The sequence below is a fragment of the Amphiura filiformis genome, chromosome 1, assembly GCF_039555335.1.
Source record: "Amphiura filiformis chromosome 1, Afil_fr2py, whole genome shotgun sequence".
Lineage (NCBI taxonomy): Eukaryota > Metazoa > Echinodermata > Ophiuroidea > Amphilepidida > Amphiuridae > Amphiura > Amphiura filiformis.
The window spans coordinates 63,884,170-63,911,122 of record NC_092628.1 but is presented as its reverse complement, the minus strand read 5'-3'; the positions used below and the strand labels follow the sequence as shown (position 1 = coordinate 63,911,122).

At 36.7% G+C, this 26,953-nt stretch overlaps 1 protein-coding gene across 1 annotated transcript; it reads right to left on the bottom strand.

The window, feature by feature from the left end:
* Positions 1-7,716: 7,716 nt before the first annotated feature.
* LOC140162275 (uncharacterized) lies at positions 7,717-26,747 on the bottom strand. The gene is made up of 9 exons (XM_072185520.1): positions 26,282-26,747; positions 18,363-18,417; positions 17,651-17,743; positions 16,984-17,080; positions 15,763-16,386; positions 15,058-15,411; positions 12,612-13,176; positions 10,558-10,664; positions 7,717-9,808 (listed from the first exon to the last, which is right to left on the bottom strand). Exons 1-9 carry the CDS (start codon positions 26,472-26,474, stop codon positions 9,602-9,604), a joined length of 2,295 nt encoding a protein of 764 aa, XP_072041621.1. The 5' UTR covers positions 26,475-26,747; the 3' UTR covers positions 7,717-9,601.
* Between the last annotated feature and the right edge of the window lie 206 nt (positions 26,748-26,953).

Here is a 26,953-nt window from a genome sequence, read left to right as displayed (position 1 = left end):
GAAATCAATTGATTTACTGTTGTTAATTGGGATAAAATAGTAATTTGTGCCTGTAGTGATATTAACCAATATAAATTTAGCGTTAATTCCGATTAATTAGTTGATAGTTCATTAATAACAACCTCGAAGCAGGATCGACGGTCGATCCAAAGATCGAACAAATTTGTCTCTGATGCCTAAACAAACAAACAAACAAAATTTATTTAACCAATTCTGGTTTCGAAAGATTTGTATAAAAGATGTTGTAGACCCTTAATGTGTGACTGTGAGCACTGGCAACATGTGGACAACAAATCCCCACTTTTGAGTTTTCACAATGCAAATGCGGACATACAATTTAGTTATTTGCCTCATACTGTGGACTGTATAAGTCCTTTACTGTTAGAGTATGGACTCACCCTACACCTGTAAATGCTGATGAAATTGTGGTTTTTTTTGGGGGGGGGGGGGCTGCCCATTAGTTCAAAGGGTCATTAGTCTGAAAAGGGTTAAAGTTAGGGTTTAGGGCATTTTAGGGTTGGGGTTTAGGGTTAGTATTAGGGCTTAGGTTATGGTTTGGGTGAAGTTTAAGGTTAGGGTAAGGATGGGTTTAAACCTGGGGAGCACTCACCAAAATTGGGTGATGGGGATGTGTGGCCACATTGACCCCCATTTTTCAACTCCCTCTCACCCAATGACCCCCTTTTTTGTTTTTCTGTCACCAAAAGACCCCCTCTTTTCAAGAATTTTAGACAAAATTTTCACCGATTGACACATTTTTTTCATTATTGTTCTTCAAATTTTTCAAAACATTTTGAATTTTGATGAATTTTTGACAATTTTGTATCAACACTTATATTTTGACCCCAAATTTTCCCCAGTCTCACAGAAAGACCCCCTTTTTTGGTTAGATTTTCCCCAGTCTCACCAAAAGACCCCCATTTTGGGGGCCTTCTCACTGAAAGACCCCCATTCTTTGGTGTCTCTAGAGGCTCTCACTGAAAGACCTCTAGTTTCGAACTGCTGTCTGCACATCCCCGTCACTTCCAAAGTCTAGTGCCCCCTTAGTTTGAAACTAAATTATTGGGTTTTGGGACTAATGACCCTTTGGACTATTGACAAATAATGTAATTTTCAGTCTAGTAACACCATCCGGGAACCTTGGATGTTAGCAGTTCCTGTGCGTCCACTGTTACGCAGATTTCTAATGTATGTGTCCTCAATTGTCAGTGTTCACACTCACTCACAAAATTATACATGCCCATACAATGTGAGTGATATTTTGTGTACACATCATGTGTTTTAAGTTGTATAATTGTGACCTGATCAAACAATATGAGGACAATCAGTGACATTGTCCTGAGTTTGGTTGATATGAGTCACATTTGTGCGATTTATTTATTGATTCATTTTGCACTAATTCATTCCAATAACCTGAACAAGTTTATTTGATGTATATTGTTGCCTAATGTATGGTATTCCATGTCCACAGTACTGTTTTGCATATACTAGGTATGATTTATGTATATACATATTTGAAAAAATAAAATAAAAAGAACCAAGTCCAACACTGATGATTATGTTGTGTGTTTAATAATTGTGTGTCAGATCACATGTGGCTGTGTTCATTCAAATGAAATAATTTTTATTATACATGTAGATGTGGGGATTTGTCATTTGGTCTAATACCATTTGGTCTAATATCCATTTCGTCTACACCCATTTCGTCTAAACCCATTAGGTCTATATCCACTAAGTCCAATAATCATTTGGTCCTATAATCATTTGGTCCTATAACCATTTGGTCCGATAACCATTTAGTCTAATAACCATTAAGTCTAAAACCATTTAGTCTAACAACCATTTAGTCTAATACCCATTTGGTCTATAACCAATAGGTCTAATAACTATTTGGTCTAATACCCATTTGGTCTACAAACCATTTTAGTCGTACAAGCATTTAGTTTATTAATAAATAGACAAAATTGTATTAGACTAAATGGTTATTAGACCATACGAGTATTAGTCCTAACGGTTATTAGACCAAATGGTTATTAGACCAAATGGTTATTGAAGAAATATTAGACCAAATGGTTATTAGACTATATGATTAGTAGACCTACCGGTTATTAGACCAAACAATGTTAGACTAAATAAACATTAGACTATATGATTATTAGACTAAGTGGCAATTAGCCTTTCTGGTAATAGACCAAATAAATATAGACTAAATGGGAATTAGACCAAATGGTATTAGACCAAATGGCAATAGACCGTAGATGTTGACATATTGTTAATTTTGCCTTAGAGGGTGTTTACGAATGGAACCATCACTATAATCAATTTAAATATTTCTTGGCCAAACTGGAACATGCGCGTTGCGTCCATGTAGTGTACTAAGCCGTAGTAAGCGTGTACGCAGTGTAAGGCGCGTGTATACTTTCTTCTGTACCGCGCTATATTTGTGTGTGTTTATCGCGGAGTCACTAGCATTCACAGTGTTCCAGTTTGGCCAAGAAATACTTAATTTGATTATAGTTTGTATCACATGTGTGATTTAAAAGATTTGTAACTTTGTTACTTTTTTGTACATAAGTATAATGTGGTTCATGTGGTTGATCTGATCACCAGCACTACTGAATGCTGATGACAAAGATTTATTTCTTATTTTTTGCTCTTGAGTATATGTGGTTGATACTGCTAGTGACACATGATTGTGATCAGGAAGTGATTCAAGTTGTATAAGCATACCACTAGGGAATGTGATCACAACGTGTGGCTTCTGTCTCATCACTACACATCACAAATCCCTTCACAATAATGTATCTTTCAAGATTTAACAACTGAAATATGGTTTAATCAGATTTAGGGCAAAACTTACAAGGAACTATACTTGTTAGTTCCCCGTACTGTGTATTTGAGTAACTTCTATGTCGAGATGTGTCTAGTTTTCCTCTTTTTATGACATTTTTCAGTAGATATCCACGAAAAAACGTATTCCCAAAATTTCCGTTGATACCGATTTTGCGTTTGTGAGTTATGCATGATTGTGAATATTACACTGCACCATATGCCACTGTTCTAATACCAGAACCAAATTCAAATTTAACGATATTTTTGCTAACTAATTAATCTGCAAGAAATTTCTGGTACATAAACATGTAGCCAGAGGTTTCCAATGGTATAAAAATCTCAACTTTTTTGAAAAAAGTGGGGGGGTGAGGCTGTGGATCACGAAATGCCCTTTTGTAACAAGTTGGGTTGGTTAACTGTGACACCCTTTGATATAACTCAACAAGTGAAAACATTTAATATACCGACACAATTATTGTAGTTAAAACTGGATAAGATTTTATTGCACATTTTTCTAGCAAGACAATGAAATGAAACAATTGTACCATTGAATGAATTGTTGCTTAATTTATTACAATATTATGTCTGCTTTAAGCAGACAATATGAATCTTTTATATGTGAAAATATTATATTCAGAGTCAATTCCCTTGTGCCAAGAAGTCTTCACATTGCACTCAAGATTGAAAATAGTGCACCTTTTATCTTCCTTTGTAATGAGGTATGCACCTGAAAATCAAATTCAGTCTCTGTTTGCACCTTAGCACTTTACCAAATGGCCCAATGTATTGCGCTTCAAATAAAAGGTTGTTAAGTGTCATTATACTAATGTTATAATCAGTTCCCATTTTGTTTTTATATGAAAATCAATTTTAAGATGCAGTCCAACCTCTTATCCTAATGGACATAATGGACCAAGCATTGGCTGAGTATTCAAAAATTCAGATAAGTGAATTATGTTTAATTCTGGATTTAATGTTCAAAATGTTGAAATTGGGACAAAAAATTACATCCAATGGGGTGAAAAGATGGTATTTCAGTATAATACATTGCCGTACTCAACAGAGAGAATTCCTTCCACTGCTTCAGAGCATGAAAGATGTCATGTCATTGAAAAACATGTTTTCCTTGATAGTTTTAGCAGATCTGAATAGAGTGATCCTTATGAAAGAGGTCCAGATAAGAAAGGTTGGACTGTTCAGCCAAATAAGGCCATTATGGTTGCTACTGTACATTCATCCAATGGGACAAACTTTGGCAGTGTCCAATTGAAGACCTCTGAACTAAAAAGGGGATTATAAGTCACAATCTCATGAAAAATGAGTCAACCCACGGTAACATCTTTGTTGCCATTTATCTGGAAATGCACTAAATGTGACTTATTACCCCCCCCCCCCTTTTAGTTCTGAGGTCTTCAATTCTGGTCTCCTGTTGCAATTCTGTGATCAAATTTAGTCACAATGGTAAAACACACACAAATGAAATGGCAAACTATATACCGGCCTCTATGGGCTATTCCAGTTACAATCCATACACCCCTATGGAAGACAAGACCTTAATCTCCCAAACAGGTTTGTGTAGATTTCAAATGGAGTTGCCCATTCAGGTAACTCCATTTGAAATCCACACTCCCTGTGTGGAATATAAAGGCCATGACTCATTATTGGAGGGATGCAGGTTTGAGCCCCGGCTGTTCCACCGTGTTGTGCCGTAGACAAGGCTCTTATTCTATTTCATCCAGGTGTATAAATGAGTACCGGCTTATGCTGGGAAGGTAAACAGAGTCATGACATTGTTCGGTAGGAGTGGCGGACCCCCAACAACAAAATGATCCAACAAGATGGTGGTCTGTAAAATACAGGGATGCACCTTTACCTTACCTTCCATAAGAGGGTGTATGGATTTCAACTGGAATAGCCTTATACAGCTGCTTTTTGTTTTGTTTTCTGTTGTCAGCAGGACAGTGGAAAAAGAGGGAAACAGGCCGGTTTCAGAAAACAGTGATTAAAACATGGAAAATGTAAAAAAAGTCAGTGGTTAAAATTGTCCAGATTGAACTCCTTTTACTTGATGGCATCACATACACACATGACTCAATCCAATCTTAACATGTGGGACAAGTCACTCAGGATGAGTTATTGCAACCACAAATGTTTCTTTCCTTCTTCAAATTAATTGCACACCATTATATACATTAAAAAATTGCTTAATCAATCTAATTATTACGTCCTTAAATGTCATAGAAGAAATATTTGGAAACACGCAAGGAAATGGAAGCAATCAATATGGTTAAAGTCGAAGGTGGTTAGAAAGGCACAGCTGCATATGGCATGAGATACTCTCTATAATTTGGTTCACTTCAAGTTTGGTAGTGACGTCAATGCTTTTTCGCGATTGCGCCGTAAGCGTGCCGACAAATCGCTCTTGTGCGCGTGAGTGTACACTTTGCATGATTAACTTGACGCACACGATTCACTGCTTAGGCCAACGAAATACGCACATACGTCACTACCAAACTTGAGGTGAACCAAATTATAGTTTTCATGTCTGAAGTAAAATAGCAGTAAATTGCGTAAGATCAAAGGGGTGAAACTAAAAGACTGGGTCTTTGATCCAAGGACAATGATTAATAAGGGGCAGCATTTTGTCTAGAATTTTTCAAGTTCCAACTTCAATTAGAGCACATTTCTTTTTGGTATTGGTCTTGATGCACCTTCAGAGCTACTCTGGTCTCAAGCAAAAATAAATCTACCATTAGTATGATTTTGGCAAGAGTCGGCTACTGTTTTCTAGTTGCTGGAGCTGATCTCACAGAACCAGGCCTTTTGCCTGGGGATAAGGGCTGATGCTCCCCAAATACCAACTCTCCTAAAACAACCCACCTTTCCATGTGTATTTGGCTATAAATAGTCTTATTTAAACTATATTATGCACTATATGACTTCAATTTTGGCTTCATTTGAAAATAATCAAACTTCTGAGGAGCTCATATCCCCTCAGACAAGTGACAACCCCCTGCTCCGAAGTCCATTTTTACCAAATCTGTCAAATATCTGACTACTGACCTACAAAGATCTAATCTCTATCCTGAAGTGTTGCAAAGATGGCCTTATTGCAGATCCTTGCTGTAGGGGAAAGTTGTCAATGCACTTTTTAATGCAAGCAGGAAAGCATTTAATGTCTGCAACTTGCTCTCCATACAGTACATATTCTTAATATATCTAATCACTACATTACATTATCCAGGTCATGTTGGAAACAAGTGATGGACTCCAGAATGATGCAAAAGTATATCACAGTACATACATGAAGAATAAGTTGAAGCATCAATACCATCCAAATGTTCATTTGAATTTAGGAGTTACAGGTAACATTTTCTGTGTGGCAACAGGTCCAGAATTGTCATCAAAACTTGAAGAAAAAATGACCAGAATGTGATGCGATTTAGGGCTTGAAAAAAAAATACATTTCCAAAATTTCAGTTGATTTGGACTGTTGAATTGGTGAGTTGCAATTTCCATCTGTTAACAGACAAATACAACAGCATAAAAATGTTAACTTTTTGGAGTGAATTGAAGCTATGGATCACAAAGTCCACCCTTTGACACTAACCTGTGCTTGTCAGTTGTGCTATTTATTGCAATGATATTCTGGTCAAGTTTGGACAGTATCAATATAGACTTCAGTATTATGTGCAATATCAAAGTCACAAAGTGCTCGTCAAGGCTTACTTTGCACTTTTTACAAAAATATTCTAGTAGTATACTAGTGAGCTATTTGTGAATTTCAAGTTGCTTCCTACCAAATTCTTACTAGGTGTGTTTACACGGTCATTATGAAATGCATTTTATGTCTTAGGTCACTACTAAATGTTAACACTAGTTTAACATGACAAACTTACAAAGTATCAAAGCGATAAACAAATTTCTACTCCTTTATTTGCCCCTATTCTTTTAGACTTTGCATTCCAACAGTTGATCCTGTATTTTGTCATGTCTGATCATATCATGTGGCGGGATGTGAATTCCCTGTAACAACAAGAAAGGCCTCTTCTAACTGGATTATGTCCAGCTTTCTTTTGCATGACTCATCCTGAATGCTACAGTAATTGACCCTATGCCAATCCTATGCAGCTTAATAGATCACAAATGACAAACTCAACTGTTAAAGCCTGAAATCTCAGGTTTAGTGAAGTACATTTTCACAGTTTTTTGTGTTTAAGGTATAGTAAAACTATCTTATGCTTATCTGTCATTTGGTATAATGAGATTATGTTACTCTACCTCAAAATTCACCATGTTAATGCAAGGTTGTATGTACCACTGAACCAATCAAATTACTAAGAATCTTCCTTTAGCTTTCCAAAGACATGAACAAAGTTTCGGACCGAATCATGCACACTTTTCAACAAAAGAAAATGAATTTGATAAGGTTTGTGATACCAGTAACTTCAGCTAGGAACCTATTATAGCGCCATTACGTACGATCATTGTACCTTTTTTCACAAGGGGTCTTGGACCTCCTTTCAATACTTACAATCTGTCATCAAATAAAATTTAAGCAAATCACAGATTTTCATCATAAAAAAATTAAGCAAATCACTGATTTTTATCATAAAAAAATTAAGCAAATCACTGATTTTTATCAAAAAAACATGCAAACCGGGGCCTTAGCCTCTGTGTGTGACAAAATATACTTTTAACAAATCATGACAGTGTTACCAGAACCTGTTTCACATATTAAGTTTGTACAATTACCTTTTACAAAAAACATTAATTACTCTTATACATACCAGCATGCATAGCTAAAATATATTACACAAATATTCTGAGTTTGCTACTGTCAAATTATTTTTAAAAAAGTTAAAATTTCTTTTGTTTTGACGGTAAAATTGTTCACTTTATTTCTTGGGAGTGACCTCATATTTTTTAATCTTCAAACATATTTCTCTTTTATTTTGATATAAACCAGCATGACTTGAGCAATTTGTTTGAGCCTGGTCCTATCAGGACCCAAGTGTCTCTGTGCACGGAGCATTTGTTGAAACAAAGTGGTTTGTTACTGTTTAGGTATGTTTGATATGTTTTAGGCCTTGTTAGTTCAGCATAAAATATAAAAACATGGTAAAAATTTCTAGTATCGCTTGAACGTTAGTTTTAATTATGCAGATTCGGGACTGTCAGGTCTGCAATAACTGGTGACTTAATTAAGATAATTATAGTTACAATCTTGAGTCTTGCCATGAGGCATTCCAAGGTTGAATTCTATCAGGAGAATGCCCAGGGTATGATGTTTGCAAGGTATACCTCAAATACACTAGAACAGATTGCACATAATATCTACAGCCCCAGAATGCGAGACTGCGCCCTAAATGTAATCTTTACTTAAAGTTTGTTTGGCTTATAATAGGCAAAAAAATAAGGCTCAATAACACCATGTATTGATATAGAATGGCGTGTATGCAGCAGTTGACGCTAGCTTGCATAATGCATGACTGGTGCACACTTATGTAAATTTATGAAAGAGTGAGTTGGGACAAGTGTGCCACCAGTGGGTAAAAAATCTATAGTAGCAAATTATACAAATATATGACCCATTCATATAGTAGCCTCCAAAAAGTAACCTTTTCCCATTCTTAGACTTAATTGTCATAGTGGTGGTAATGCAAACACCTCGCAAAATTACCCATTTGTATCATCAAATTTTACATATAAAACACTCATCCATATAATCGCTGCATCATATAGTTTGATCAGCTCTTAATACGCGGGAAATGTTAGGCTTTTACCACTACGCCAAAAAGTAAACCCACGTTAAGAGTGCTATTAGTTGACCTGTCTGGCCTATATTTTGTGTGTTAAAGAAAGTAGACAAAGTACAGGAATTCAATTAATAATTTGTGATGCTTCTGGCGAGATGTCACAAGACAATTCTCAAAATAAAATATTTATAAGGCCCGCCGATTATGAGCTGATCAAAGTATAGAAGACATATCGATATAGTAAGAGGCTTAAAACATGACCCATATCAGCGGCACATAATATATGTGACCATCCAGCACAACTGAGCCCTGAAGTCGACAATCATCATTTTTGAGATATTCAACCAAAATATTCTGCTTGAAATTAGCTTTAAAATGATGTATATCATGTCTATAATACTTGACATTTAAGTAGTGAAAATTCAATAAAACAGTCAATAAATCCTTTGTTTCCTATTGTTTATTGTTAAGTTCAATGGAGCATATCGCAATAGTGGAACTGGCCACATCCGGGCTCAGTTGTACTGGATGGTCACATTATACCTACTCTGTTGTCCCGTACATAAGAAAACTAATGTGACATTTCTGGGTGTATATACTTATTGATGGATTTGAACAATATAGTAAAATCCATAGTGACAAAAATGGATATCACATAGTGACGGATAGATTTGGCAATCTATTACAGATGTGATATGAATGATTTTAAAATGTTGAAAATAACATGGACACATGAATTGCTGAACATTGATGGCAAGTTTATAATCTATGCCCAATACAATTCACCTACTCAACATTTTCCAGATGTCCATTTCTTGTTAAAAATGGGCGATAGATATCATCACCATGTACGCCCTGGTTTTGACATCTGTCACTATGTAAAACTGACCCTCTGGTTTTGTCATCCGTCACTATGTAAAACTGACCCTCTGGTTTTGACATCTGTCACTATGTAAAACACCCTGGTTTTGACATCCATCACTATGTAAAACATCAGTTGCAATCATATGTCAATGATCAAGTACAAATGCATCTCGTAGGTACACAGGTTCTTGGTTGGGAGAATACATGATGACATGTTGATGATAAAAATCTAGAATATCTTCCACAGAATTGAAATCATGATGGGCTATTTGGAATTTGCCTTCTGGAGTGGTCTGGATGACGTAATGGTGAACTTTAGTGCCGTATAACACTGACAACATCAAATCGCCAACCTGTGGAGGACACAGAGAATATTGACTGTTACAGGTATATTGTGGTTGAAGATATGGAAAATTGAAGTTGATTTATTTGGGATGGCACTGAACGTGCTGAAATCCCTTTCTGATTGCTGTGAACACAACTGCAATACAAAATATAAATCAATGAAAGGATAGAAATTGTGGAAATTACAACATTTTAGATTTGCAGATGCAGGCCATGAAATATGAAAACTTGGACAAAATGGATTGACAACAACCATTATGCTTGCTCCTGGCACTATACAATGTGACCTGCCCCCATAAAATGAGTATGAAGGCGCAAGTTGTAGTTTTGAGACTGTGGTTGCTGAGTGGATTGTTCCTTGTTTGATGCGCAACTGTACAAGCCAACAGTATGCCCTTTGTGAATGCCGCCATTGTTCTTGTGCGCCCATGGACATACTACTGGCTTGCAGAATGTCACATTCACAAAGACATAAATTATGCTTACTATACTGTCTTGCATTAAATAAAGAACTCAACTCAGCAGCCAGAGCGGGGTCTCAAAACTATCAGCGTGCAACTTTGCGCTCATTTTGTGGGAGTAGGTCACATAAAACATCCTGATTGGTAACTTGTGTTACACTTATGCAGGAATATGCAAATGAATAACACAACGTTATCAGCTCACAAACAAGTTGTTTGTTGCTAATTCTTATGAAGGGTGCTAAGATTTCCCAGAATCCAATTAATTACTTTACTTCATTTATTTGTTTGCTTACCCTATGTGAGCTATCTCTAACCAGGTATTGACAAGACTTGCCCTGCGACAGCATGAGGTATTCACATTCTTGACGTAGCATCTTTCCGTAGTACCATGGCTGTGCGGCTGAAACACAAGGTGAAAAGCATTTGGATACTCAGTAAACAGGTTAAGTAAGTATACACTGGTCTATTGGACTAGATTCTTATACTCTGATCAGCTCGTAATAGGCGGGACTCATAACATCGTGGATTGATACAGAATGGCGTACACACAGCTAGGCACAGCACCTACGCGAACTGCACCTTGCGTTTTACCTGAATGACGCATGCTTTTGTGAATTTACGCATGCGTAGGTTGGAACTTTATTTATCGCGCAGTAACAAAAACCAAACAATTCCCGCCTATTAAGAGCTGATCAAAGTATAGTAAAATCATGTTAAATCTGACTCAATCTGTGTCGAAGTTGACACTATTAGGGTCAGATTTGACATGAATTCTGGGAATAATTCTGGTATACCCTGCGCACAAGTATACCCCTAAACCCCAACCCTAAAAAAATAGGGTGCGCCGGACAAACCAGAATTGTATTGAAAACACAGGGTGCGCAGGGTAAACCAGAATTTTTTTTTTTTTTTATTTGACTAGAAATCTACTAGACAGTATTTTTACTTTTTGTGAATCAGTGACATCAATGCATTGAGATAGCTATTTTGTACATGCACCTGTGCAGAGTCTAAAAATGTGTGTGGGGGTGTGTGTCTGTGCTTTGAGCCAATGCTCACGATTCAAAGCTGCACTCAATGACATCCACTGCCGTTACTGACTCGCCAGGAGTAAATTCTATAAGAGAGTGCTGATATAAAATTAGATTGATTTTTTCACATATTCTGGGGTCAATCAGCCTTTATTGGTGACCTTACGACTGACTTTATGTATATGTGTGTTGTCCCCTAGCATTTGCTTGCCATTCTAAAGTTACAGATGATTAAGAGATGATTTAAAATTCGTTATAGGTTCACAGTCCTGATTTATATTATAAAGGCTGCTGCATACTTTTTAAGACATAGAATAAATGATGCTGATGCAACAGGTTTTGTTATTCAATCTATTCCCAATCTATTTCCAGTCATCTTCAGGGACAAGCGATTTGCGCGGAACTTTTTTTCCGCGCAATTGGCTATTTTTTCCCTATGGGCAGGGATACATGATTTACACTGATAAAAAGTTCCGCGCAATCTCCGCGCAATTTGCAATTTTTTTCCGCGCAAATCGCCTGTCCCTGGTCATATTTAACCATGTTTTCCAGTCATTACATAGTGACAGATGACAAAACTGGGGGTGTTTTACATAGTGACGGATATTGTTAGCAAATTTATCAAGAAATGGACATTGAGAAATGTTGAGTAGAAGAATTGTATATAGATAATAAACTTGCCATTAATGTTCTGCAATTCTTGTATCTATTAAAAGTAGCCTTTTGAAAGTTATTTCCAAAATGTAAAAATTTTTATAAATGTACATCTCAAATTATGTGATAGAATGCCAAAGTTATCCGTCACTATGTGATGACCATTTTTGTGAAATCTCACAATCCGTCACTATGGATTTTACCCTATTGTTCAACAAGCATTTGTTAGAAAGCAAAAATGAATTTAAATAAATTTAATAATGAACACTTGTTGAATGAATATTCTACCTTGATTTTGGAGTATATATGACCCTTAATGTTACTGTTCTGAACTAAGGCTATGATGCTATTCTACATTGCCATTCCACTTAAAAATGATCGCTTAAAAATAAATTTTGACCGGACTCTTTAGAATCAGGGGGAAATTGCAGACATGTATAAGCACCCATTATGTGGCAGTGTAATTATAGTTTTCATACAGATATGTATGTATGTATGTCAAATTTAGGTAAATAACAGGTTATTTTGAGGTTATTTCATGATTTATTCGTCTATACAGACATCCAAAAACTTATTTAAAAATATGTAACATGATGGCACTTGCGTGAGTTGTCAGTTATTAAGAATCCCAAAATAACTGTGTTTTCTATTTTTATACTCACCAAAGCTGGGTGGCATCCTATCCTGGGACATTTTCCTTAACATTTTCACACTACTTCCATCAGGCCCAAGGCTAGCATTGCTCCCGCGATGTCCTCTGTTACCACGGTTACTACTCTCTGCGGAACCACTACCACGATTACTTGCATTGCTATGATTATCTAGAGATCCTGAGCTACGAATTCCGAGAACCGGAGGGCTATTCTTGGGTTTTAAGTTCACACCCTCTGAGCTCAGGGCACGGCCAGTTTGTCCTATATGGCTATTATGAACTGTATTAGTCGCAGTGTTATTTTTCAGATGAGAACTGAGTTCATTCGTGCGTGGACTTCCTGAAGGACTGTCATGTTTTGGTGACATTCTATGGTGACTGGTTGGTGATATGCCATGGCTTGCAAATGTTGCAGCATTACCCCAGCTTTCCTTCCTACAGTGTCCAGGATGGCTACCGACATGGCCAGGTGATGTTGCCGTGGAGATGTCTACATTACTTCCATAGTAACGTGGTGCAGGAACAGGTTTATTCATCTCCAAGCTACCTCTTGAGTCTGTACTGGATGGTCTGTCCTGAGGGGTGCAACACCAGAGATGACTTGTGATTATTGTTTCATAAAATAATCATAGTTATTTGCCGTAGAAGTGATGATGTACCAGGATTAACTACCATAGTACTACTAGGTTAAAACAATTTTTTAATATATTGCACTGCACTAGTACGTTCATGTGGTACCTCTGCATTGAACCATAGATGTCAAAGAACAGGGATAAAGACCTGGATCACTCGCACCTGTCTGTAAGATTAGTATCTTTGAAAAGAGCGGTATTATCGAACAAACACAGGTGATGAGTGCAACCTGCTTGTAGTGCAGCACGATATACTCAAAAATTGTCTAAGCGATTGCCATGGTAGTTAATCCTGTTATATCATCTCTTCTGCGGTGAATAGGCTATGATGTGGAACTATTTATAGGTTGATAACTGCATATCACGTCTTGAGAGTGAAATTGTTTGAACATGAAATTGTTTGACATGTTTACTATCAAGTAGTAAACATTTTCATATCAAATTAAAGATTAATTCTGACAAATTTTTACAGTAAATTGGGTTATTCCATTTAAAATCCACACTACTCATGTGGAAGATTTTGGAAATATCTTCCACAAAGGGAGTATGTTTTTCCAATGTTAATATGGCTTTACCTATATCTTCCACAACTGGAGTGAGTATTTCAAATGGAAGTTACCCAAATGTCTATTCTATTTAAAACTCATACTCCCTCTGTGGAAGACTTTAGCTAAATCTTCCACAGGGGTAGTGTGGATTTTAAATGGAATAGCCCATTGTCACATAATATGGACCAAAATGACACTATCATTTTTCAGACATTATTCGCAAAATGTTAGAAAAGGTTCCCAAAAAAAAACCTGTTTAAATGTCAGGTTATGAGTATAAAAAGGTTTTCATAACATTCAACATTTTTTGAAACCTTCCTGCAATATATTTTAAATAAATGTTATTTAAGTGTTCACGAAATATTTGGCATAAAAATGTTTGCAAAAATATTTTTCAATAACATTTTGACAACATTTTAAGAATGTTGTTGAAGTGTGTTTTTATACAAATAGTTTAAAAACGTTTCATTACCATTATATAACCCGACATTTAATGTTATTAAAATGTTTTTGCCAAAACCAAAACCCAAAACAGATTATCTGTTTAAAATGTTTTGTGTTTGCTGTAAGGTATCAAAACCCTCAAGACTCACAGCAGCTGATAGGTGTATCCCATCATGCTCTGCAGTACCATAGTAGAACTGCACATGCCATAGAAAGTGTACACAAAATCCCTCACTTCAACTTTCAATTACTTGCTTATATCAGGGGTGCTTAGACTTTTGTTTGAAAAAATATGATCTCTAAAGTATTGTGAAACTATCCATAGCCCTCAATATTTAAGCGGCTCTTGTATCCTATTTTGTATACATTTGCTATGGAGCAACCAGATAGACTGCAATGCATGATGGGATACTCCCTTTAGCTGCTGTGCTCAAGACTTAAAGAAAAGTGAATATTTTATTTGAGCTAAACTAGCTGCACTTTATCTCTCTCAGGATACCATTACAGTACAGAGGCCATGCAGCCAAAAGTGTTCCATTTAATGATTTTGAAGAGTTTTTAAAATGGACAAATTATAATCAAAATGTTCAGAAGAGGTAATCTTTTCTTCTATGCTGGCTATTTTGTAACCTGAGCTTTTTATTCTGTTTCCATGGCAACAGTCATGTTACTTAATGATTTTTCTAATTTTTTGACGATCACATTTTATCTAGCTATTTTTTCAAACTTCACACGTGGTGTGGAGAACTTGTCTATTTTATTATTTATGATTCAGATTTGTATTAATCCTCTGACAATTCAGAAGAAAAAAATACAAATAATTATGACTTACTTGTGTCCCAGATAACCTGTCTACTCTTTCTTCTAGAAACACATTTTCATAGCGATGTAGAGGTGGTTGTTCCAATCCAGGAGAAGAAGCTCCTCCAGATTGCCCCGGTGATTGCCCCGGTGATGGGTGACCCGGTAACGGTGGACCAACATTTTGTACTTGGGATGATGCTCCTGGTGACTGTTGAGGAGGCAATGGAAGCTTGTTGGGCTTGGAGAAGGCCACATTCATGTACATTTCATCTTCTGACTGATGAAAAGATGGACTATCAATCCATGCCAGAGATGGTGTGGTATGCATCTGTTGTTGGGTTTGTTGTAGTGGTGACTGATTTGGTGGGAAGGCATTGGTCTCTCATTATACTTTGGACTACAAGGTACATCAATGCTTTCTATTGAAGACTCTCTACCAGTAACTTGATTTCTAGGTAGAGGTACAGGTTTCCTACCATGAGCTTGCTTCTTGGGATCAAAATCAACTAGTGTTGATTTGAAATCTACAGGAGATGTTACAATGGGAGAAGATGAAGATTTTATACTTTGTCCATCTGGAGAGCCTCTACTTTTTTTGGAAAAATGGAAAATTGAATCGTAATTTGTCCTTTGCTGATTTTGGTTCTAAGTCTCTTGGTGACGATGCCTCACTACCACTTGGGCTAATATCCACTGAAATATTGTCTTTACTCTTTTTTTTTTTTTTTTAAGCCTTTTCAAGTTCAGACTTACTTTTCTTAAGCACAGGTGGTTTGGATTGCTTCATATCATCAACAAGTATTTCAGCACATGGCTCTGGATTTGTCAAATTCAAATCCTGAGGTCCAAAACTACTTGATTTAGTAATGGTTGTAGGATGCTCAGAAGAATGGCTAAATTCCATTGGATACCCTTCAACACTAGACTTTCTTCGTACTTTCATCTGCATAGCTCTCATTGCATGCGACAATTCAATAGGTTTTGTACCTTGAGGAGCACTGAGATCCTTCTTAGTCATAATAATAGGTTCTTGACCTTGCATTTCATCCTCCAGCCATGGTTTTTCTCGAGGAGGTAAAGTACGAGTCTTTGGTGGTACTACTGTTGATGGTTCATGGTCCTTTCGCTCTTTGCGAGCTTTGATGGCATCTGCAAGCTCGGCTTCTGTAGGAACTTTACGATTAATGGAAGGCGTGGATAGAGCTCGCCTCCTTGACACAGGGGAAGTTGGAGCAGAGCCTCCAATGGGTTCATCTGGCCTGTTTTGCGGATCCAATACAGGAGGTTCTGTGTAAAACTGCTGCAGCAATTCTTGCTCTTGCTGCTTTTGTTGCTGCAGTATTTTCTGTTTTTGTAGCTGCAAAGATTAATAAAGAACAAGCGACATTAAGATAAATTTAGGTTAATTTCTCTTCCTCAATGCATAAATGAAAACTGATGGAACTAGTGAAATCCCAGGATTTGAACCTCAGACCTTATACTGGTTAATTGTACCTGTCTGATATCTCATCAAATGATTTGGTGGATCAGATGGAGATGAACACATTGAATTATCTGGTCCTCGACATAACATAGGTCTTAAGCCATTGTAGATGGAGTATACACAGTGGTGACCCCAGGATTTTTTGAGGGGGTGGCAAAGTGAATTTTGGGTTTTTACTGGGGGTAAAGAGTTTTTAAATGCCCCCCCCCCCAGTGCTGCCACTGAGTGTGCGTACAGTCAAATTAAAAATTCAAACATGGATTTTAAAAACCGGTACCCCTAAATTATGCTTGGTGTTTGCAGTGGATGACTGATGGTATAGAAAAGTTCTCTCTTTTAATTCATTTATTTACAAGGACCTTACATTGATCTGAGTCTTATTTCAGAAACCCACTCATCTTTTGGAGCTACACTTGCACTCAGAAAGTATTTTAGTAGCAATCATCACTGATCATGCATGCACTGTCTTACCTGTTTAGCCAATTTCTTGCTATTTTTTCTTTCCAGTTTTGGGTTACTTTTTGAGGTGCCATTTCCAACACTATTACGATTCTCTGTACCATCAGACCTGTAGGAAAGAAATTGTACAGGTATGTTTTAATCTTACTTAAATTATTTACCCTGTCTCAGGGAGAATATGGCTAATGCTTATTATATCATGCCAAGTGGTGAAATGAGTAAGATTGGACCACTTGCAATCCACAACATTGAAGCCATAATTTTTATTATTTCAACAAAAGATCATTTGTCCCACACTCTGCTTTATACATTTGGAATGCCCTACCAGCATATATAGCTACAAACCAGGGTTTGCAGAGCTTAAATTGGGCTGTGAATAACCCGTCAGCATCACCTTGATAAGCTTCGTAATTGGCGGGCCTTATAATATCGCGGATTAATATCAATACATATTATTTTGAAAATCGTCTTGCGACATGCAGGTCAATTATATCACTTTTCACATGGGTCTACTTTATGGGGTGGTGGCTGGTGGTAAAAGCCTAACAATTCCCGCTGATTACGAACTGATCAAACTATAAATAGATATCTGCTGTTATAGTCTATATTAGCCTTGACCAAAAAAGACACAATAACAATTTGTTAGTTTGTTGTTTGTTTCTTTCAATTTCATACTCACTTTTGATCTCTATCAGGAAAAATAATTGTGCTGTAATTAACCCCACTTCCACCATCGGATAACTTGATAAATGGACCTCTCTCTGCTCCATCCCTAGATGAACACAAAGAAGAAAATAAAAGTACAAAATATGAAAACTATTACTATTTCTCTTTGGCATACCAGAGTTATCAATTTGGTCTCACACTTACTCAATCTATCGTACTACCTGTTTAATGTTGTACTTGTGATTTTTGTTCGCATTATAAACTATTTAATTTACTGTTAGAAAGTACATCACAGACTAATAACGAGCGTGTAGCACAAGCAACAGAGAGGCGTTCAACTGAGCGCGTATATCGGTTGTTGACACACCCTCTATTGATAGTATACGAGCCCGAAAGTAGTGCTAAGGCAGTACATAATTTTCCATTATTTGAAATCACAATTATCTCATAAAACCACATTCAGCATGTATAATAGCATGTGCTGCAGGTGGTGATATGCTGATAACAGATAACTTCCGATACATAAGATAGATAAAAAGACTGATATTGGAGCAACATTAACCCTAACGCCCTGAATAGGGTTTGGTCGGAGGTGTTCTTTGTGTTCCGCCCCCGCGCGGTGAAGGGAAGGCACCCAGCCTGTTGTATCTTATAACATTCAGGGCGGTTAGGGTTAATGAGGCATTCAAAATTGTTTCAGTTCAGAAAACCCAAATAGTGCTTACCTGCCAGGCTTGGGTGGACCTATTTCAACTTCAACATAGTTGAGCTTGTAGCTATCTGTAGGGAAAAACACATATAAATATACCTTGACATTAATATGAATGATGTATAAATACAACATTGTCCTCAGTGCTGAAGCTTGCTGAATTGTGTCATGGATTTAAAGTCAATATAAATGCTGATATAATTTAGCAGTCATGATCAATAAATGTCAAAATTTTGTTGTATATTGTGTTTCAAGAAATTAAAAAAAGGAAAAAAAAAACATTCGGCAATATTTTAGTGCTATTAGAACAAAACAAACAACAGCAAAATAACACACACAAAAAACCCATAAAACACAACAACAGCCTCTTACTATCATATATCCTATTGCGCCTGTTATACTTCGCTGGATCGGCCCTACACACAAGAAATGGATGGTATTTTTGAAAATCCATGGTTGTTCATCAATGTTTATTATATGTTCATTTTATGTCTTGCTATCATCTGCCAAATACCATGAATTCATTTTGTAGTAGGTGATGTTCGTTAAGTCCGTCAGCAAGTTTTGCGCCTGTCGCACATCGCCGGATTGGCCCAATATATGTAGAAGAAATGGGTGGTATTATAGTAAATCCCTCGTTGTTCTTTAATGTTCATTTTATGTTCTTTTTATGTCCTGCTATCATCCGCCAAATGCCATCAATGCGTTTCATGTTAGGTGAGGTTTTTTAAGTCCTTCGGCAAGAGTTGTGCATGCATAAAACTTTAAAGGGTGTGTGCTGAATACACATTTTTGGTAGTTAGTTGCCTGATGTGTGTCCTGTATATATTTCCTGAGTTTGTTTGTTATTCTTTTGTTCATATGCTGCAGGTCTTTGGGAGGTTTTGCTGGTGCTGGCAATGGATGCATAACAGCGGTGTCGATCATGGGGGGGGGGGGAACACACCCCTACTTTCTGAAGGGTGGGGGACACAATATCAAACTTCCCAGTTTTAGTGACTGACAAGAAAGAAAAGGAGAAAGGGGGAAAGGAGATAAAATTAGAGAAGAGAAAGGAAGAAAAGTAGAAGAGAAAGGGGAGAAAAAGAAAAGAAAAAATGTTAAATTGTTTGTAATTGAGTACATCCAGGTCAATAGTGAGCCTAAGTAGGCCTGTGATTATTTGAGGCAGTGCTTGAAGGTGGGTCCTCAGACCAAAAGCTGTCAATGTGATGACCGCTTCATGGCCAGAGTAAAAGCAATAATATTATTACAATACTTTATTAAAAATAACCCTCTAGCATTTTGTTGTCATACCCTAAACAAGTATTTACATAATACCATAGAAATCCATCTACAAGCATATATGCCTCTAAATGAAGGTTTTTTTGACGAAAGAGATGAAATGCAGACACGCTCCACAAAAACAATAGATTGGTCTTACAAAAATACATGTTTGTACAGCTACCTGTATCATAGTATCAGTAATATAGTTGCTAAAACTCCAAATAATGGAGGGTGTCAAAAACACCCTCATGTATATGCTTGTAGATGGAATTGTAGGGTAATGATTTAAATTAGATACCCTATTTTTGAGTTTGTGCTGTTTTGGGTTATCTGTATGGATACCTAAATAAGATACTTATTTTTCTTGCCTGACTATGATAAAAGACCCTTTTCAAGTTTCCTGTTGTTTTGTGTGATATATATTATGTCACATACAAGTATGCATCACTGTTACATGTAACATTTATTTTAAATGGACTCCCATGTTCTTGGCTATAGATGAGCCTGCACAACTTTGGTGCCAATAAAGGAATAGATACTGCAGTCAGCCTTCATATGGTTGTCCATATTTAGTGTTACAAACTATTATAAAGCATATAGACTCTATTAATGTGAGCCTTAGTAGTCAGCTTATGTCATGCGGGATAATGACTCAGAGGCGCATAACGTTTGACGCTTATCAGTTACTCGTCAACCATGGCATGTAGATTGTTCTTGAAACAGGAAGGGTTACCGACCCTGGCTAAACATGACTGCAAGAAAATAACGATGTAGCTAACTTTCTAACCCCAATGAATTGGTGTCAGTTGATTTTTCAGAATAGAATGGGCCTCAGCTTCTATATTTGAAATATGTGTGCATAGTGCATACATGCATATTCTTAATTATTCAGCCTGTGCATTGACAAAAAGTTCATGCAGGAAAAGCACTTTGACTGCTCTGTGCCAGAAGTGGATATTGCAATGGCTGCCATGTGTAGCTGTGAGTACAATATACTGTGTGTAAATTGCCAAATGTTCACAGGGCAGCTAGTGCACTTACCCACTTCTGGCACTAAGCAGTTGACTTATCAAAGGCAGCGCTGTTATCAGTGGCGGCACCAGGATTGGAGGGGAAAGTAAATTTCAAGGGGGGGACAAAATCAACAAATTTTGCGCAAAAACTGCCGCAAAAAGTGGAAATTTACATAATTTAGGGGGTTTTGCCTCATAAGTGGGGGAGGGGCAAACTGGGGAGGCAAGAAAAAATGCCCCCCTTGCCCCCCTCCCCCAGTAGCGTTGTCACTGGCTGTTATTGGTTCATTGCCTCATGAAAATCTAATAATATTTAATTGATGAATTGTTCATTTTAGAGGCTTCATAAATACAGTTTGATCCGAACCACATAAGTAAACGGAAATAATGCCGACGAATGACCTCTATAGTCTGATCTGAAGTGACTTCAAACATGTCAAAGTTATTGGCAGAACTCCTCTGATTTCGACTTTTTAGACAGGAATACAACATTTTGCAAATTAGCCACATTTCCTAACTGTTTTCAGGTCTATTGGCTTGCAATCATTTGATAGGTGTTTCCCTGAAAGGTAATAACCATTGATGTTAATGCGACAGTTTATGTCATATGGTTTCCTATGACTATATTACTTTATCCTTCATTCAGGTTAAATCAAATTGCCATAACATTATATATTGCATGAAAAATTGGTTTCTTTTCAAACGTTTCTCTTTTAAATTTGATCAAATTCACAGGATAAATAAATAAATAATTGGATACATAGAATATTTTTACTGAATTGGTAAATTGTTCATGTAATTCTGTTTAATTTGTCCATAAGTTGTTCTTATATTGCAAACATTTTGGTTGTATTTTTGTTTTGATACAAATATTTTGAAACCAAATGGTTTGTTTCAAAATTGTGCACAAGAGACAGGAGACAAGCTCTGAATAAGACAAAGTGAAGAAATTTATGAAATTTATATGGTACAGGCGGCATCAAAATGATAGGTACCCATCAGTTTTGAAAGAAGCTGAACTGTTTGATATTCTTGCTGGTGTACTGCAAGAAGACACCCTTGTGGTGGTATTGGACTAAGCATTGAGGGAGGTAGTTGAAGGCAGAGAAGAGTAGCTTGGATTCCAGCTGGAGAAAAGAAGAAGCAGACGAATCGGACCTGAAGTGCTAACACAGATTTAGACTTTGCAGACGACATAGCCCTACTGCCAGAGGAAATTCACCAATGAGAGCTACTGCAAAGGGTTGAATCATCTGTTGGAAAGGTTGGCCTCAAAATGAATGCTTGGAAGTTCATGTCTTTCAACCATAGTCAAAAGATATCTATCCAGACAAAAAATGGCACCAAACTATAAGAGGTGAGCAACTTCAAGTATCTGGGTGCATGGATGGCTTGCACTGAAAAAGATGTAATAAAAATTCCCTTTAAAAGGGAAAGCCAGCCTCAATGTAGAAGAGGTCTTGTAATTAGTTTTGGTCAATGTGAAAGGCATTTTTAGGATCACGCTTACATCTACATGACAGTCCACCAAACCATCAACGATGAGAACATGCACACTGAAACAGCAGAAAACATTAATTCCTAATCTCATGTCAACTCTTTTAATTCATTACATGTACTCCAAATTGTTCTGGTCTGTTTGTTTTGTTGTTGTTGTTGTTGTTGTTGTTGTCGTTGTTTTTTTTGTCTTTTCAGCTTTTTACCCACGATATCTCAATTTCCAATTTTGTAATACCAGAACTTACGAACTCAATATCTTCGCTTAGGAATGTCCGATTTCACTGCTTTCGATATATACACTGCGGTTTGAGTTAACTTACATGTACATTTTATTTTAAAATAACTTAATTAATTCGCAATGTATAGTTTAAGCCTACTATATTATAATAGATAGTGGCCAGCACATTTATAAAGGACTGGTTACTCACTACAATCTTCACTCTTAAACTGTGTTTTTCTGAATGTGCTGATCATGTTGATTGCTAGTCGGAAACTCCTCTGCGAAGCTATGGACATGGCATCTTACATACTCCATTCTATAACAGTCTGCCTAGTGCCTTGTGTGTTTTCTCTTCAATCATTTTGTTGAATGTAATTTTATGAATCAAATAGTTATGTGTCATTTTATTTATAATAAAGAAGTTATTAAATTAATAAAGTAAGACAATTTATTTATCTATAAGTGCATGTCAAATGGGGTACATTGTTCAATACTATATGCATAAATTATGCCCATATTATAGCTAGGCCCTAAAACTTTATTTTGCATCGGATTTTCCCGTTGAAAAGACAAAACTGATGTTTATGATAGCAACCATTTCATCAATAACATTTTGAGTCATTTTTATCCATAAAACGACACAGGATATGATAGATAACTACTTTCACATCAATATGGCCCATATGATCACAGATTGTTGAGAATCTGTGATATGATCCGAGGATATGATGAAGATTTTGATTCTATAGATCTGTTATCAACATGATATCACCATGGACTGATTTCTACAGTCCATGATATCACGCTGTTCAGTGGTCAAGGAGTAAGGACCCCGGTCAAGGACACTGATATGACATCATAGGTGATGTCAGATTTTCTTCTGCTGACCATATGATGCTATATATATTAACTATTATTGTTACATTTAGGCCTTTAAACTTTTAAAGTCATAATTAATTAGTTCAAACATAACTTTGGTAATACTCACTGTTTTCTTCGTTGAAACGGCAAAACATACTTACTTTTCCTAACAAATCAATTAAAATATTTAAAAAAAATTTAACCACAAAAAGTAAAAAAAAAAAATAATTCCAATACCACTAAAATATAATCTCTTGAGTAAACTGACCCCAAACCTGAAACAGGTACCAGCCCGAATGGGCTGGCGAAACACATAAAGCAGCTGCATGGAGAGCATGTAACCGCCTTAACAAAATCTGGAGGTCAACTCTCCCAAGGAAATTCAAGACACGTTTATCCGTACTACCTATGGATGCGAAGCATGGACCATGCCTCCCAGACTATGTAAAGAACTTGATGGTTGCTACACAAGAATGCTTAGAGCTGTATACAACATCAAGTGGAAGCAGCACATCACGAACAAAGAGCTGTATGGTGATCTACCGAAACGTTCACAGAAGAGAGAAAGACACGTTTCTCTGGGCAGAAGCAAAAATGAGCCTGTAGCCAAGCTGATCCATTGGACACCAAAACATGGAGACAGAAAACATGGTAGACCCCCCTCTAACATACGTGGATTTATTGAAACAGGACACTGGACTGGATGTTATGGATTTGGGAACAACCATGCAGGACAGAAGAACTTGGCGTGCTGTTGTAGTTCTAGGACACCACTCATCTTAAGTAAGTAAGTAAGTAAGCATATAGGCATGGGGTACATATTGAAGTCAAAATTTGACACTTTCTATTGCAAAATGACCTAAACTGCCTAACTAAAATGGTCAGTGCCTGTTAATCAGACCAGGTGACCCTATATCAGATGCCTCTGAGTAAACATATAAACTACGCAAAAAAAGTTTCTTTATGGTTAGGAAATTTACCCACTATTAAAATCTAGCGACAAATGTTGTACGTTTGCTAAATAATCGCATGCGGGAGATTGTCCTGCGCATTTTGACACCTCAATCACTACCCTACGAGGCTCCTGAGAAAAGATATGAATGTTTAAGTAACCCGAGGTCGAAAAATGAAAATTGCAAAGAACCCTATTCAATGGTTTTAGAGCTGATTCACTGATCCAAGACGGTTTCATTATTCCCGCTTTTTCAATTTCAATTTAAAGCATTTTAATTGATGCATGTTGGATAATCCTTTGCTTATTGTGCAGATGAATGATCAAAGACAAAGGTGAGTGGGTACTAAGACATTTACGTTTTGAGAGATGGATTTGGAAAAGGGATTCAAAACAGGTCATGATTACAGCTACATTCCTGGAAGCAGAAGGAATTGAGACACTTGAGTGGCCCTCCAGAAGCCTTGATCTTAACCCCTTGGAGAATCTTTGGGATCAGCACAAGAGACGAGTCAACAAGAAGATAAAGGCAGATACAACTATGAGCTACTATGGTGGGATTGCGTCGCATCGTTATCAACGAGTGGAACGGGGTTGAGCAAGGTAACATTCGACGCCTCATTAGGAGCATGAGACGCCGCGTGGCTGCTTTATGGGAAGCCAACGGTGGACACACAAAGTATTGAAAGACTGGTAAAGAAAGAGATTAATCTCAAGTGTAGTTGGAAGCGGCAGTATGATGCCTGAAATTTGCTCAGCAATTAAACAAAAAATGTTATCTGCATGTTTGTTGTTTTTGTGTTCTTTTATCCTGAAAACTTGAATGGGCCTTTTTGCAATTTTCATTTTTCGACCTCGTGTTACTTAAACATTCATATCTTTTCTCAGGAGTGTCGTAGAGTAGTGATTAAGGTGTCAAAATGCGCAGGACAATCACCCGCATGTGATTATTTAGCACACGTACAAAATTAGTCGCTAGATTTTAATAGTGGGTAAATTTCCTAACAATAAAGAAACTTTTTTTGCGTAGTGTAGTACTAAAAGTAGAGTCATTATTGAGCTGTGGAAAAAGACATGACATTTAATATCATAAACACTTCTTATAAATGATTGAAAGTTTATAATGACAACAAGAAGCAAAGACACGATAAGGCCAGGTAAAAGAAAAGAACCATTATTATCATCCACTTCTCACAAAGTTAGTTTTACAAACATATGACAAAGGGTAACATTGATAGCTTCTGTGCCACATTAGGATACACTAGACTCTGAGTACTAAGGGTTTTTCATCACTGTATATTAATTAGAGGAATTTGATCGTGACAGAAGAGACAACTTTACTGTGCATCCTAACATTCTCATTTGACCCTGCTATAGTTATTTAATCTAATTCGTTGTTTTATCTCACACAAAATGCTGGATACATTCTCAATTTATTTGCCACAGTTCATAAATTAATTTTAACACTCCTCATAATACATGTAATACTTAAACATTATTCCTGATAACTATGCCTACACATAGGATCTAATAAAGTTAATTATTTAAATTCACATCTTGTCGTTTATGTTTGGAAGAAAAAAATTCACAGGTTGTTTTGTTTTACTTGGCCTTTATTAATTAGAGTCACTCATTTCATTCGTATCCTTTTCCTGTCAGGTCAAAGTGCATGAATGAAATGGGTGACAATGATCACAATGACATGAGCTAAAATGCTTTGCATTCTGGGAGTTAAAGCAGGACAATGCCAAGGAAGTAATGCTTGCATGATTTAGTTTCTTCAAGAAACAATAAAGGGATGAAAAATAATAAATAAAACAAAATACTAGATGAATAATGAAAGCGGCAAGTGTAATAGCCAAACAAGAATGGCACAGAAGTGGAAATTTTCCGAAATGGAACAGAGAAGCATTTTGGGATGATAATAATCACTACCAACTGCCAATATAAATTAAGTCTCAGTTCACCTGTTCGCATGACATTCAATGACGAATCATAGAGTCAATCTTTAATGTAACCTTTGACTTAATGTCAAAGTTCATTATACATAACTGTTGACTATGAGACTGGTCCAAATGGCAGGTTGCTAGTGCATGCAGGCAAGTTCTTTTACCGTGGCTTACCCTGTATTTGCTGGAGCACCGTTGACCATGTTTTACTCCCTCGTCTGATGTGAACATATTTTGTTGCGCGGTCAATTTGTCGCAAGCTTTCCTGCGATTGTAACTCTTGTAGCCATCTTGGTTGTATATCTGAATCCCCACTCCAAGCCCAGGACATTGCTGTGGTGGAAAACGTGCAGGGTAACATGAACATCCTGCTAGCTTATGATACGCTCTCTCAAAATCATTGTTTCAATGAAAAATTGCCACCAAATATAGAAAATTGTGGTTTAAAATATGTTGACCTTTGCTGTGATTCACCCAATCAATGCCTACCAGCTGCTGATATCAATGTGAACCTAAATACATCCCATATTTACTGCCAGATTGTAATAATTTCATATGGTTGTAATGATAAATGTTACTTTTAGCTTAGGCTGTGGAGACATATGAGATTTGATACCCACAAAGTTCCAAAATAGCATTGCAGACTATACAATAATGTGAACTGTGACTTGTGTAGATTGAATTGGGGGAAGTATTAAAAACCCTTGTTAACTTGGCCCCTTGTCAATCTTCCTACACACTTTGCTCTAAAAGATTTTTGATGTATATCATAATAACCCTGGGGATTTTCCATAATTAGTAATTACCATCTATAATAGTAAAAAATAAATACAAAAAGTAACAAGT